General features: G+C 40.3%; 1 protein-coding gene across 1 annotated transcript in view; it reads left to right on the forward strand.

Annotated features, from left to right (window-relative positions):
• The window catches only part of LOC130172036 (inactive phospholipase C-like protein 2), a 36,684-nt gene that overhangs the window by 9,873 nt on the left and 12,756 nt on the right, over positions 1 to 14,055 (forward strand). The window contains exons 2-3 of the mRNA XM_056380441.1: positions 6,244 to 8,727; positions 9,948 to 10,151. Coding sequence (XP_056236416.1) covers positions 6,244 to 8,727; positions 9,948 to 10,151 — 2,688 coding nt within the window. The remainder of the gene's footprint in view (positions 1 to 6,243; positions 8,728 to 9,947; positions 10,152 to 14,055) is intronic.

Below are 14,055 nucleotides of genomic sequence, written 5' to 3' on the forward strand. Positions count from 1 at the left end.
GAAAACGTCATATAAATTGAATTAATGACATGCATAGGCTTTGGGGTCAGAAGGTATTCAGTCAGCTCCTGTAGACATAGAGCTTAGTGTGCAACTTAATAAAGCATCAAAACTGTGTAAAGGCACTTAATAACTTTACTGAATTAACAAATTAATTTATTGTAACTGTGGTTAATGGCTCAATCAATATTTGAGAACATGAGAAGCTTTCTCCCAAAGCCTAGAGCCAAAAAACTAAGAGCTGATGTAGAACCTGGAACTGCTCCACAGTTTGGAGAAAAATGGTGGTGAACAATTAACTGAGAACACCTAAGGCTATTTTTTTTCTCCGGTTAATAGTATATTTTCCTTTTTCAGAACTGAAATACTGCCATAGAGAGCACATTTGAGTATAACTTTTGAGGGAACATTTTCTAGTGTCAGCAAAGTCCTTGGTTTCTAGCTTTGGGAAAGCGTTATTCATGCTGAGAAATGGGACTTTTCTCGAGCATGTGGACAACACATTTCAAAAGTTTGTGGTCTCTTTCAACTGCTTGTGCTAATTTTGTTACGTGCTCTTGTCACTTGTGTATATCCACCCAGCAGCATTATGCAAGAGAGCATTTGGTTTTAAGAGGTCAGACAATCCAATGACTGAAGAGTGCTTTTCTTTTGGTTCAGCTGCACAACCAAAATAACCAAGTCAATTTGTCAGTTACATTACATCAACAAAAACCCCTCAAATTTACAAATGCATGGTCTGAATACTGTTAAGACATATTTTCTTTGACAGATATTCAAGATGATAATGAACAAATGCATACAGAATTAAAATAATAGATCAGACTAAACAATATAAAGTCATAAAGTGAAGAGAATGCATTTACATTGAGGCCCCTGCTTTGGTGTCAGCTTGTGTTGAGCTCTGGTGACTGATAACTTCTAGTCACAACCGCAGTGTTCTAGAACCAGATATGCTACCCTCATAATGTTTGTTCAGGAAATGGTAAAGCTTTAAAAGTTACTCCCATGGTAGTCACCTCCTTCACACTTCATTTGACCAACAACTGATATCATATGGTACAGAACAGCAGCAGCTGGGCCTTCACCAGGTTCAAACTCCTGTGGGATTTGACTGCAGTGCACCTGGAGAACAAAAAGTCTCCACATGCTATTTTAATCAAACAACAGGCTCTTGACTAGAAGAGTGTTTATCTTGTGTTACAATATTAAACATTGAACACATAATAACTTTAATGTGCAGTAAAAAATGACATTGTCTTAATTAAAATAATTTTATTTTCACTTAAAAGGTATTAACTAAGAGAGAACGGTGCATTTATGAGAAAAGAAAATATATCCCAATAAATTTAAGGTGTAAAGTTAATTTAATGTGGATTTAAAAAGTTGAACTGCAGGTGAAAGGGATATGTTGGTGTTTTTCTTGGCCTTGATGGCTTCATCGTATTGTATTTTGTGAGATCTTTCTGGTTGTATGAATTGATGGTGTTAAAATGGTTGCAGTGTGTGCTATTTCCTCTTCCTTACTGTCAACAGTGAGGTTTCCTTGTGACTCATTTGTTCTAGTTTTCGTTGTTCCTCCTAAGCGTTTTCTGTCACCGTGTTACTCTCCCAACTCTCTTTCACACTTTATATTTGTTTTCATCTCAGCCTCCTCTGCCTGTTGAACCTATCAGGTGGTGTTAACACAGTCTTCTTATTTAACAAGGCAGCTTGGAAAGAAATTTTCAGGAGTTGGTAACACAAGAGATCTCCATGCTAATTGTTAAGCAATGCAATAGCTATCATGAACAAATGGGATTGCACATGGTTATGTATATGACTCAAAAGTGCAATTTTTTATTCATTAATCATGCATCTCTAATAGTCAACTCATAGAGAACATGGGATTTAGGCATAAAATACTCAAAGTGATTGAGCTTTGTTGTAATGTTCCCTCATGTGCATACTATTATGGATTGAGCAGTACTGTATATATTACCTTTGTTTTCTTGTAGTCTGCTTAGAAAAAACTGGACGTGCACCAATCCAACTTACATATATGGCGCTAAAAACTAAAGTCTGTTGTGATTGACTGAATGAATTAAATTGATTTTCATACTTAACACTGAATTTTGTAACTAATAATGTCAGTACTGGGATTATGATTCAGTCACCAATGAGCCACAATTTAGCTTTTCTTTTTTAAATAAATAAGGATTTTTTTTTTTTTGCTGTTCCAAAAACGTAACTTTGAGCTTAAATCAGTTAGATCACATACTGTGGCACCTTGTGGTATGTTTTAACTTTAATTTGTTGGGTATCGTACAGCAACACGTCCCCCCACTTTACTTTGCTTGGTAGGTAGTTGAAAACGTTAATACAGCCATGGCTCAATCATGACTCTTAATCTGAGGACTAACAGTCTACATTAAACCACATGATGTAGAAAGTCTGCAGCATATCAACATGTCTTGTGACTTTAAAATGCTGATATTACATGCAGTGATAAACAATACTGACTAACTGATTATTGAATAAGTCAGCTCATGAACATCACTAGCAGCCGGCGCACAATGGAAACCAGAGACATATATTAGGCTAATAAAAGAGACACATTTGGACCAGTCTGGTCACAGTGTTCCGTTTGTATTCAGATGAAATTCCTTTGATTGACTTAATTAACATTATTGTGAACCAAAACCAATCCTGGTAAAAGTTGCTTTGTGCTGTGATGTGATTCAGGTGATTCACATTGCTTGTTGTTGGGGATGTAGGTAGAACAGTGGAGCAGAGAGTAATGGGTCCCCTGTGATGTCCTCGGTTGTACAGGCAGTTCATAATTGCTCACTGAGCCAGAAAAAAAAAAGCAAGATTCAGCCCATTAGGGGATTCAGATTCCTATGGGATCTGTGAGCAGTTGGATATACTCTCACTTAGTCATACTCTCTCCATCTTGCTTTCTCATCATCTCTTGCTGTGTTTGCTTCTCTCTCTGACTCATTCTCTTTCTCCTTCACTCACTCATCACACATGCTCTAAAACACACCAAACATATATTTAAACAGTATGTAAAGGCATAAAAGTAATTTCCCTTATCAGGGTGAGCCTACCGGGATTGGCCTGTCATTATCTCTTTATTATGGAACCCCATGAAAACATCTAATATCCCTTTTTATATTCCACTGACTTGCTTTCAAAATGTACCACTGCGTTTCTTCTCTGAACATAACTAAAAAGAGAAATGAGCTCAGTAAAGGATAATGAGCACTGTTAAGCAACAGCTATGCAAAAAAAAGTCTTTTAACAATGAAACACAGACTGTGACCTCGATTCCCCTAGCATTGTATAAAAAAAATTACAGTTTCACAGATTTAAAAGAAGTGATGAGTAATAGCATGGCGTGGCAGTAAGTTTTTGTATGTGTACTCCTGACTGGATAAGGTTGTTGATCAACACCGGTGACAGGATGTACTCACTGGTGCTGTAATTTTCTGGCTTATGAAATGTACTTTTTTCAAAACATGCTGCTGTGGACTTAAATACACTCCCCATCAAATTGTGCAGGTGAAATCCTTTAAAGTAATCAGTTCAATTTTTTCTAACTCTTTGGAGGACAGATCAAGGTCTTCTAAGGTTTAACTTGTTTTGGTGATGTGCTTTGGCCTGGTTAACAAAGTTTTTTGAATCACTTTGTGTTATTATTATTGAAGTCCAAGAAACAGAGATGAAGTATCTGATAAAACTATAAATAGGCAATCTGATAATGGTGATCATGTCTTTTTAAGGACCTTTATAAGAACTAATAAAACTGTACTTATTGCAACAGAAAACGCCCTTGGCCACCTCCACCTTCCACCAGAGCCAGAAAAGGGACTGTTGCATAAGAAATAGTCCTCTCAGGAAATAATAACATATGCTAAAACAGAGATGTGTGTGTGTGTGCGTGAGTGCAGTATTGTTTTCTAGTTTTGGTAAAGGAAGCAGAGGGAAATCCTGAGGTGAATGGCTGGCATTGCAACTCTTACAGTACAGCAGGAAGCAGACACATACCATCAGTAAGCTGTGACTGTGTAACAAAGGGGTAATATATAGTCTAGTCCACATTCTTGCCCAGATCATAAGGATTATCTGCAGTCATGCATTTTGATTTTAAGCTCCCCTTTTATATAATGAACTCCCTTTGAGCATCAGACAGTGTAAAGGAATGTGATTAGTATGTTTCGAGTTTATTTGACATGGGCCATGCAGGGTTCACAGAGAGGTGTAGAATTCATCCAATCAGAGTAAACGTGTCACAATCTGTGTTTTGAAATACTCCAGCACACAGATGGGATTTATAATGATTAATTGATTTAAAAAATCATTTCATAATATTATTTGGCTGGGTTTAAAAGTTCAGAGTTGCAGACTGAGGCTTTCCTGGATCTGTTTGATAGGATGTTTATTATTGTACTTGATTGTATTTGAGATGGTTTTCACATTGGGTAGGACTTTGTTTGCATCTCCTTGGCTTCTGTCCTCTGTACATATCCATTTAGTTTTATCATTGTATGTCATCTACTATGGTGTCTTAATTGTGCAAATAAACAATCTGACTTACACTATGCTGTCAGCAGCAGGCTGCAGTAACTGCATATTGTCAGATTGCAAACAAGTGTGTGCATGATGTAGCACAACACAGCCAATCCCTGTGTACCTCTAACAGCCACTGCCAAGCCATGGTAGTGTGTAAGATCATAGAGGAGACAGTAAGCAGACGGGACAAAAGTTATTATGATGAAACAGCTTCAACAATTTCTAAAAGCTGATCTGCTACACTGCCATCTATCTCAATTGGTGTGGTCAAAAACCAGCCTTTTCTGCTGAGAGTATTTACAAAACTAAATTTGTTAAAGTAAAATGCAGAAGATGTGACTGTTACGATGGATGTGTGAAAGCTCATCTATCCATTTACAGACATGAAAATCATACATGCAACCAGTGCAATCATTTTATGGCTTTGTCCATGCTATGCGCATCTGAGTTTGATTACATAAGAGGTTGTGAAGGTTTTGAGCATTTCATTTATCCCCAAAGGAAAATAAAGATCAAGGGTTTCTACTGGAGTGCAGCGTCAGGAATTTTTAAGTTGGCAACATCCTATTGTTGACAAAGTGATGCATTCCTTTTGTATTAAGTGTTACCAATACGCTGTCACATGATGATAAACAATGGTTTGGGTTTGGCTGGTGTTAAATTTGTGATATAAGTTTGAATAATTTAAAATATAAAATGGTGTCCTTGTGCTGAAGGAACCTGCTGCAGTGGAAAGAGCAGGGTTCATTGAAAATGTCAGAAATGTGGCTGCTGTAGTTAACTGGATTTGTGTGGGCGATACTTCCTCAGGGAGATTCCCTGTTCTATCTCCATAATATACAGTGACAGGTACCTTAAGTCACCCAACAAAGTTGCTGCTGTGATTCTGTTCAGCAAATGCTCCAATGGAACAAAGGGGGACCAGGAAGGAAGGACTAAACATGAAGACAGTATATCAGAGCAGGCAGCATGCTGTGTTGTTCTGTGGTACAGGCATTTACTGGAATTTGGTCTTTCCAGTGTGACAACTTCAAGGAACAATATTTAAACCTGAATCCTTTTGACATTTGTCAAACTTGAAATATTGTGAAATGGGTATTTCACTGAAGGCAGAAAGGTATTGTAAACAGATTTGGTTCCATTAATGAAGGCATATGGCAAACAATATTACTGCTGCAGTGACCAGGATAGAGGTTAGCATTTGTGTTTGTCCTGTGTTTCGTTTTCGGCTTTAAGAAGGTGGATGGTTGATGGAATGATTGAGGGAATGATTAAAACAAACAATTGTCACTGTATTGACAAGCAACACATTGTCTGGTCTATGTACGAATATGAATCTGGTGTAATACAATGTTATGTGTGTGTACTTAACAAAGAACTGTATTTTCTTTTTTGAATCAGGTTGGTTTATGTTTCCCTTTTCACCTGTGAAAGATTGAAAATAACCAAAAACGGACATCAAACATTTATTCTTTACAGACTAGGTTGATTTGTTTAATGATGAGAAACAAAGCAACATTGAGCATAACCCTATCTTCAAACTGTAAGAACTTCTAAAGTGCATTTATATTACTTAAAAACATAAAGAGAAAAAAAAGTTGTAGTTATTTGTTTATTATAATAATTTATTCTTATATCAGTGGAAAGATTTTTATTTGTGGAAAATGTTCCTCTGTTTCTGTGCAGGATGGCTCAAGACAGCGTAAAGAAAGAAAGAAGACTGTATCATTCAGCAGCATGCCCACTGAGAAGAAAATCAGCAGTGCAAGTGACTGCATCAGTGCCATGGTGGACGGCACTGAGCTGAAGAAAGTGAGGTCCAATTCGCGCATTTACCACCGCTACTTTCTGCTCGATGCCGACATGCAGTCTTTGAGATGGGAACCCTCAAAGAAGGAATCAGAAAAGGCCAAAATTGATGTAAAATCCATCAAAGAGGTTCGGACAGGGAAAAACACAGACACTTTTAGAACCAATGGAACCTATGATCAGATATCAGAGGACTGTGCTTTCTCAGTCATCTTTGGGGAGAACTATGAGTCCCTGGACTTGGTGGCAAACACTGCAGATGTAGCCAACATATGGGTAACAGGGCTGAGGTACCTGATCTCCTATGGGAAACACACGTTAAATATGATAGAGAGCACTCAGAATGACATGCGCTCATCGTGGCTAGGTGAACTTTTTGATGAGGCAGACAGTAACAACAGCAAACAAATAACAATTTGTGCTGCTGTGCAGCTAGTCAAGAAGCTGAACCCAGGACTTAAAAATGTGAAAATAGAACTCAAGTTCAAGGAGCTTCACAAAGCTAAGGACAAAGCGGGTTCTGATGTGACAAAAGACGAGTTCATCGAGGTCTTTCATGATCTTTGCACCAGACCAGAAATTTATTTTCTCTTTGTTCAATTCTCCAGCAACAAAGAATTTCTGGATACCAAGGACTTAATGATATTTCTGGAGGCGGAGCAGGGTATGGCACAAGTAAGTGAAGACACCAGCTTAGAGGTCATTCAGAAATATGAACCGTCTAAAGAGGGCCAACTCAAGGGCTGGCTTTCTCTCGATGGCTTCACCAACTATCTTATGTCACCAGAATGCCACATATTTGACCCAGAACACAAAAGAGTATGCCAAGACATGAACCAGCCCTTGTCCCACTATTACATCAATGCATCCCACAATACATACCTGATAGAGGATCAGTTCAGAGGTCCCTCAGATGTGACAGGGTATATCCGTGCTCTCAAGATGGGCTGCCGCAGCGTAGAGCTGGATGTGTGGGATGGGCCTGATAACGAACCTGTTATTTACACTGGCCACACAATGACGTCACAGATAGTTTTCCGCAGCGTCATTGATGTCATCAACAAGTACGCCTTTGTTGCATCTGAGTTTCCACTGATAGTGTGTTTAGAAAACCATTGCTCCTTAAAGCAGCAGAGAGTCATGTTTCAGCACCTGAAGAAGATCCTCGGAGACAAAATTCACCTAGATATTCCTAAACCTGAGGACTGCTACCTCCCCTCCCCCTCTGAGCTGAAGGGAAAGATCCTGCTGAAGGGTAAGAAACTGAGCACGAACTGCACTGCTTCAGAAGGTGAGGTGACAGACGAGGACGAGGGGGCAGAGATGTCTCAAAGGATGAGCATTGAGTCTGCGGAACAACAGACTATCGCACCCAAGAAATTCCAGCTGTCAAAGGACCTCTCTGACCTGGTGACCTTGTGTAAGTCTGTGGAGTTCAGAGACTTCCCAACGTCTTTCCAGAGTCAAAAGCACTGGGAGCTCTGCTCTTTCAACGAGGTCTTTGCCAGTCGCTGTGCCAGTGACTTCCCAGGCGACTTTGTTAACTATAACAAGAAGTACCTGGCACGGGTTTACCCCAGCCCCATGCGGATTGACTCCAGCAACATGAATCCACAAGACTTCTGGAAGTGTGGTTGCCAGATTGTAGCAATGAACTACCAGACTCCAGGCCTGATGATGGATCTAAACATTGGCTGGTTCCGTCAGAATGGGAACTGTGGCTATGTGCTGCGTCCAGCCATCATGAGGGAGCAGGTTTCGTATTTTAGTGCCAACACTAAAGATTCAGTTCCTGGTGTTTCTCCACAACTCCTACACATCAAGATCATCAGTGGACAAAACTTCCCCAAACCCAAAGGCTCAGGTGCCAAAGGAGACGTAGTAGACCCCTATGTGTACGTGGAAATACACGGCATTCCCGCCGATTGCGCCGAACAAAGGACTAAGACAGTCAACCAGAACGGGGATAACCCTCTGTTTGATGAGAGCTTTGAGTTTCAGATAAATCTCCCAGAGCTTGCAATGGTGCGCTTTGTGGTGCTAGATGACGACTACATTGGGGATGAATTTATTGGCCAGTATACAATCCCCTTTGAGTGTCTCCAACCGGGTTTCCGCCATATACCGCTACAGTCTCTGACAGGGGAAGTTCTGCCACACACCTTGCTGTTTGTTCACGTGGCCATAACCAATCGAAGAGGAGGCGGCAAGCCACACAAAAGGGGACTGTCTGTACGAAAGGGCAAGAGGAGTCGAGAGTATGCCAGCATGAGAGTGCTATTGATCAAGGCTGTGGATGATGTCTTCAAAACAGCCATGCTGCCACTGAGAGAGGCGACGGACCTCAGAGAAAACATGCAGGTAAGAAGTTAAACTCCATTAAAGGCTTATTTGATTTGCTTGTGTCCTTGCTACTGAGCCAACAATATCATCACTGGTATATGTGGTGACTGTGTTACTTTTTCTTCCATCTTCCAGCATGAGAATGTTTTTCTCTGAAAGAGTAGACTGAAGAAAACATACCCCCAAGTCAAGAATATAACAGATATATGATTATAACCAGATTCACTACAAAGAAGCTTGAGCATCTAAAAAAAGGCTCCCGCTCTGGAAAGAGAAACACAAAACCACCAGGCTCGACTGAACCACATTTGATCTGATCCTCATGTGTTGCGCAATAGTCAAAACAGATGCAGAGAGACAAGTTGAAGAACATTATGGTGAGAGCCCTGTTTGAATGGTAGATCCACGTAATTGATATTCAGAACTTTTAACAGTGGAATGAAAAGGTAACAAATAATCATGATGGTGATGAACATGACCTTTAACCAGGCACCATCACACTCACATTTTTTAATGGCTACCAATGAATGATAATGAATCCAGTGTGACCCTGGTCTTTATTTCTTTTCTGTGTTCACATTTATCACATATTTGTGGTCTTCTACCCGCATTTGAATCCTATGTAACAGAACATATTACATTTTATGATAAATACTGTACTGGAGTGTCACAACACTCTGTGGTTGGTCTCATGTTATTTCTCTTCAGGCATTGTATTAGGATTTATTTTGGTAGCCCTGTTTACATTGCAGTCATTGTGTGATAACAAGCCACTGGCCTTGAGACTGTAACACATCTTCCCTGTCCTGTCACAGTTTGTCCCTCCGGTTGTTTATGTAGGGTTTAAATTTGGCCTTTCACAGGAAGGTTAGGATGTGTGTGTGTGTGTGTGTGTGTGTGTGTGTGTGTGTGTGTGTGTGTGTGTGTGTGTGTTCCATGTGATACTGCTGTCAGTCTAGAGGGATTGAGTTTGGCTAACAAATGCCAAAATGAAACTTCTCACAGGTAATGAGCAAGCTTCCAGCCACTTCCTCTGACAGCCTGTTACTCTGTGGGGTTGTGGTTATGTTTTATGTAAATCAACGTCAGAGTTGAGCAACATGGAATATTAAGTTCCTCTCTCTTCAGACTTTTATGGATGGTTATATCATTAGATGTTTGTTTTGCCTGGCATGTAGGTATAAACCAGCTTTACTGCATGTGAGCATTACTGCAACTTTTCTGCTCTCTCTCTGCAGAATGCCATAGTGTCCTTTAAAGAGCTGTGCGGCCTTTCAGCGGTGGCTAACCTGAAGCAGTGCATCTTGGCCCTTTCCCCTCGACTGACCGGACCCGACAACAGCCCCATTCTGGTTTTCAACCTCTCTGACCAGTACCCCAACTTGGAGCCCCAAAGCCTGCTGCCAGAGGTCCTAAAGAAAGTCGTCACCACCTATGACATGGTCAGTCGGGAAGAGTTTACACAGTAATAACACTTCAAAGAAAAACTGATACAAGCAGATGGAGGGGAGAGACAAATAACTGACCTGTGTGGGTAAAATCTGAAAGGGGCTTTTTATATTAATTTGTACGACTTCAAAGAATTCAAAACATTAACCAGACATGATTTAATCTGCTGCTGCTTTGAGGAAACTGTGTTTTCTGTCTGTTCTTGTGGTTCTGGTGCAGGAAGCAGTGCACATGGAAAAAACCTTTTCTCAACACATGAACTTTAGTTAACTGGGGATTTTTGTAGTTGTGCTTTCCGTTTGTCTATGTGCAGTATCCATCTATGCTTCCACCGATCAAAGGGAAACACAAGAGCCAACCAAGCAAACTAGCTTTGACTCCAATCAAATCAATACCTTGGCTTTACTGGTCTTAATGGGGACACACAGAGATGGTTAGGTAATGGGCCAGAGCTCTGTTAAGTAATAAAATCAATGTTCACAAGTTATGCAACATGCCATTGAGGCTATTCCCAGACAATGCTATTATCCTTAACACACTCTGCTCTCTTACACTGGTTCTCAGCACATCACAAGCAAATCAACCTTCCACCATTATTTCAAACAGAAGGCAGAGATCCCCTGCAAAAATCCACTAGCAAACGTAGAGCCACAAGTGAAGTACTTTGAATAAGTTTGCATCCACTATCAGATATTTCCATCCTTTTTGTTTGTAGCATTATATCCCCAGAATATTTATTAAACACAGTAAGATAATCAGATATTCAGTTTAGCAACAGTGTCTGTGCCCAGCTGTTTGTGTTACACATTTACAGTATGCACACAGGGAAATCATACCTCAAGGTAAATATTAGTGTGGGCACATATGGTGTTGGTAGTATCATATTAAGTATGTTGTTTGATATATTTCTTATATGCTCTGACAATTTGAGTGGCACATGGCAACAGTTGATATAAATTTCAGATGTAATTGAACTTATCCAAACAATAAATAAATGATAAATGGAGAAATGGTATGAAAAGGGAAACGACGACACAATTAAGTGTTTTTTGGACCCAGCTGTGTTATTTTTAAGCCAAGCTTCATCCCTCGAGACTCAAAGATGAAGATCTGAAACGGGGGATGATGCTGAAAAGATTCAGACGCGGAGAGATTAAGGTGACCCCTCCGCTCTATACAGACTCGGGACTGGAAGGCAAAGTAATTGGCCCTGATGGAAAGAGCGCCAGGAAAATTGAGTTGGAGGGGAAGAAGGGAGAAAATGACGGGTGTTTGGGGACCCAAGCCGAATAAATTAAGAGCAGTGGCTTAAGTGGTGTGAAGCTGCGGGCCTTGATCATCAGCAGAGTGCCAGAGGAGACGAGGAGCAGGAAGGTGCAGAGCTGAAGGGGAGCTGACAAGTACAGAGGCAGAAACGAAACGAGGAGAGGCAAACTTAGAGTTGTAAATAATGTATGGAACAGTACAATCATAAATTCAGGCACTGTGTCAAAAATCCACCACTGGGACTAACCAGGCTTTGCGCTTCCTAATTGGCAAAAATAGAATCTGGGTCTCAATCCCTGCCCATTTATGTGCTGGAAAAAAAGGTGGAGAGACTCTGCACGATGCCAGCTGATGGTCTTAGATAATATGGTCTGATTTCTGTTTTTGTTCACAACAGATGAACTCAGGGCACAGTTGATAGTGAAAATACAAACTCTCTGAAATGCTGATCCAAATGAACTTCAGAAGCCATGTGTTAGTCCTTTCGTTACTTGACAATAACCCAATGTTCTTGTGGTATTTAAAATGATCTGAATTATAGATGTGCTGTAAATCAGTTCTATGTACTATTATTCATCTACACATTTTCAGTAGATCTGAATTGACAGTTATGGTCTATTGTGTTTAAAAATGCAATCTTCTAAAATCACCTTAAAAATAAATGAGCATTTGTGTCTGTTAAATGCGGGTAACAATAATAATAATAATAGAACTAAACATACCACTTACAGGAGGCAGTCGTTAGTGTGCAAATGGGGCACAGTCCACCCACCTACCTAAGAATGTGCCTTTAAATACATTTGAGATGCTGCATCTGCCACCAAGACGGTAATTTCTTCACCCATCAGGGAAGTAATCACAGCGTGTGAGACAGCGCAAAGTGTCGCCACTGCAGCTGCGGAGTGACACAAACAGCCACAATCACTTAGTCATGACTGCTTGTAGCACAACATGGTGATTCACTACATGGGTTTGTGAGACTTTCTCTGTCCCCCAGAAAGTGCACAATATCAGGGGATGGACTCCATGTAATCACGCTTCAAAAGAGGCAGGATGTTTATATTGTCTTTAGAAAATCCCTGCACTCCTTCATTTCCTGACTGAATTCTCCTAAAATGAGTTATAGAGCTAAACTGTGACACTGTAATGCAAAGGGAGATAATCCTAACATTTCATTGTACAAAAACCAAATTCTGTCAGATCTCATGACTATTCAGTGGAACAACAGACCAACAACTAATTTATGAGAGACAATCGTTACTCTTTAAGCCTGAGTTGCTGATTAGTTTTCCTAGCACAGTGCTCTTACAGGATGAGTCTGGTCTTTATCTTATTTTTTAACAAATTTAATGAAAAGACAAAACCACCACCATGTTAGTCTGATTCTGACCACCTGAACCTGCCTGTGACACTCAGCCCCACACCTACTGGTTCTCACTGATGACATTAATCTTCAAAAACAGGTCACTAAAATATAGTTTCATTTCTACCAAAAAAAAAAAAGATGAAATTTGTGCACAGCAGCTTATATCAAATGCTACTCGAACAGGATTAATACACATTTGGTGTTCTAGTGAATTCCCAGCAGCAGGACGGTGTATGTGGATTTGACTGCAAATTAACTACAGTGAGAATTGAGGTGAATGACACAGATAAATGATGTGAGCAAGTACTTCATATACAATGTCAATTGAAGGTGTTTAACATCAGCATAAAAAAATTACTCAATATAATAAAATCATCTCAAAACAAATCCCAATTAATGAGTAAATAATACAAAAAGTATTTAACAAAATAAATAAATAGATGAAAAAACGCAAAAGTCTGAGAAAACAAATGTTTCAAGCCTTGGATGAATGTTCGTTAATCTTTTGTCTCTAAAAGAAGTTTCTGTTCTTCGCCTACACGCTGCTCTTGACACCTCCCTGCACTCCCCTCCCTACTCGCTCTTGCACTGTTCTGGGTGTCCGGCCACGGAGCTGGCGTGCTCCAGAGATCGATGTCAGGGGCACGATGTTGGTCACTGCTCTTTTTCACGGGGTGGCTTTCTTACACCGAGCTCGATTGAAATGGTGTTTTTCTATCCTTCCTTTCCCTGTTGGCAGCAGAGCAGGGCAGCCTGGCTGTGTGACACGACCTTGCGGTGCACTTAAGGCACTTAGGGAGAGTACAAGTGAATGTACAAGTCAATTACAACAATGATGCATACACACAGGCCCCAGTGCCCAACAGGCACTAATTGAAATCAAAAAGCAGAGCAACTTTTGTGTATATATCATCTCCTTTAGATGAGACAATTAAGCCTTTACTAAGATAATCAGAGGAAGATCCAGATGGTCTGTGAGGCACTCTGTTCACTCAGTGCTTATTTACCTCTGTCTGTGACAGGCTACATATGCATCATTAACTTCCTGAAACACCATTCTGCTGTCGTCCTTCTGTAACGAAACCAGAGCCTTTTTTTCTTTTTGGGGCGGTGCAGGGAGGATGCGGTCTCTGCATTTAATATGCAAATGGATCCCCGAAGCCTTTGAGTCTGCCTTAACGGCCACCATGAGAGCTTTAACAGTTTGCAGGTCAGCAGAGTTTGTGCACTCAATTAAGGCTGAGCATAACACCAGAGGAGCTAAA

This window comes from Seriola aureovittata, chromosome 7 (assembly GCF_021018895.1).
Source record: "Seriola aureovittata isolate HTS-2021-v1 ecotype China chromosome 7, ASM2101889v1, whole genome shotgun sequence".
NCBI lineage: Eukaryota > Metazoa > Chordata > Actinopteri > Carangiformes > Carangidae > Seriola > Seriola aureovittata.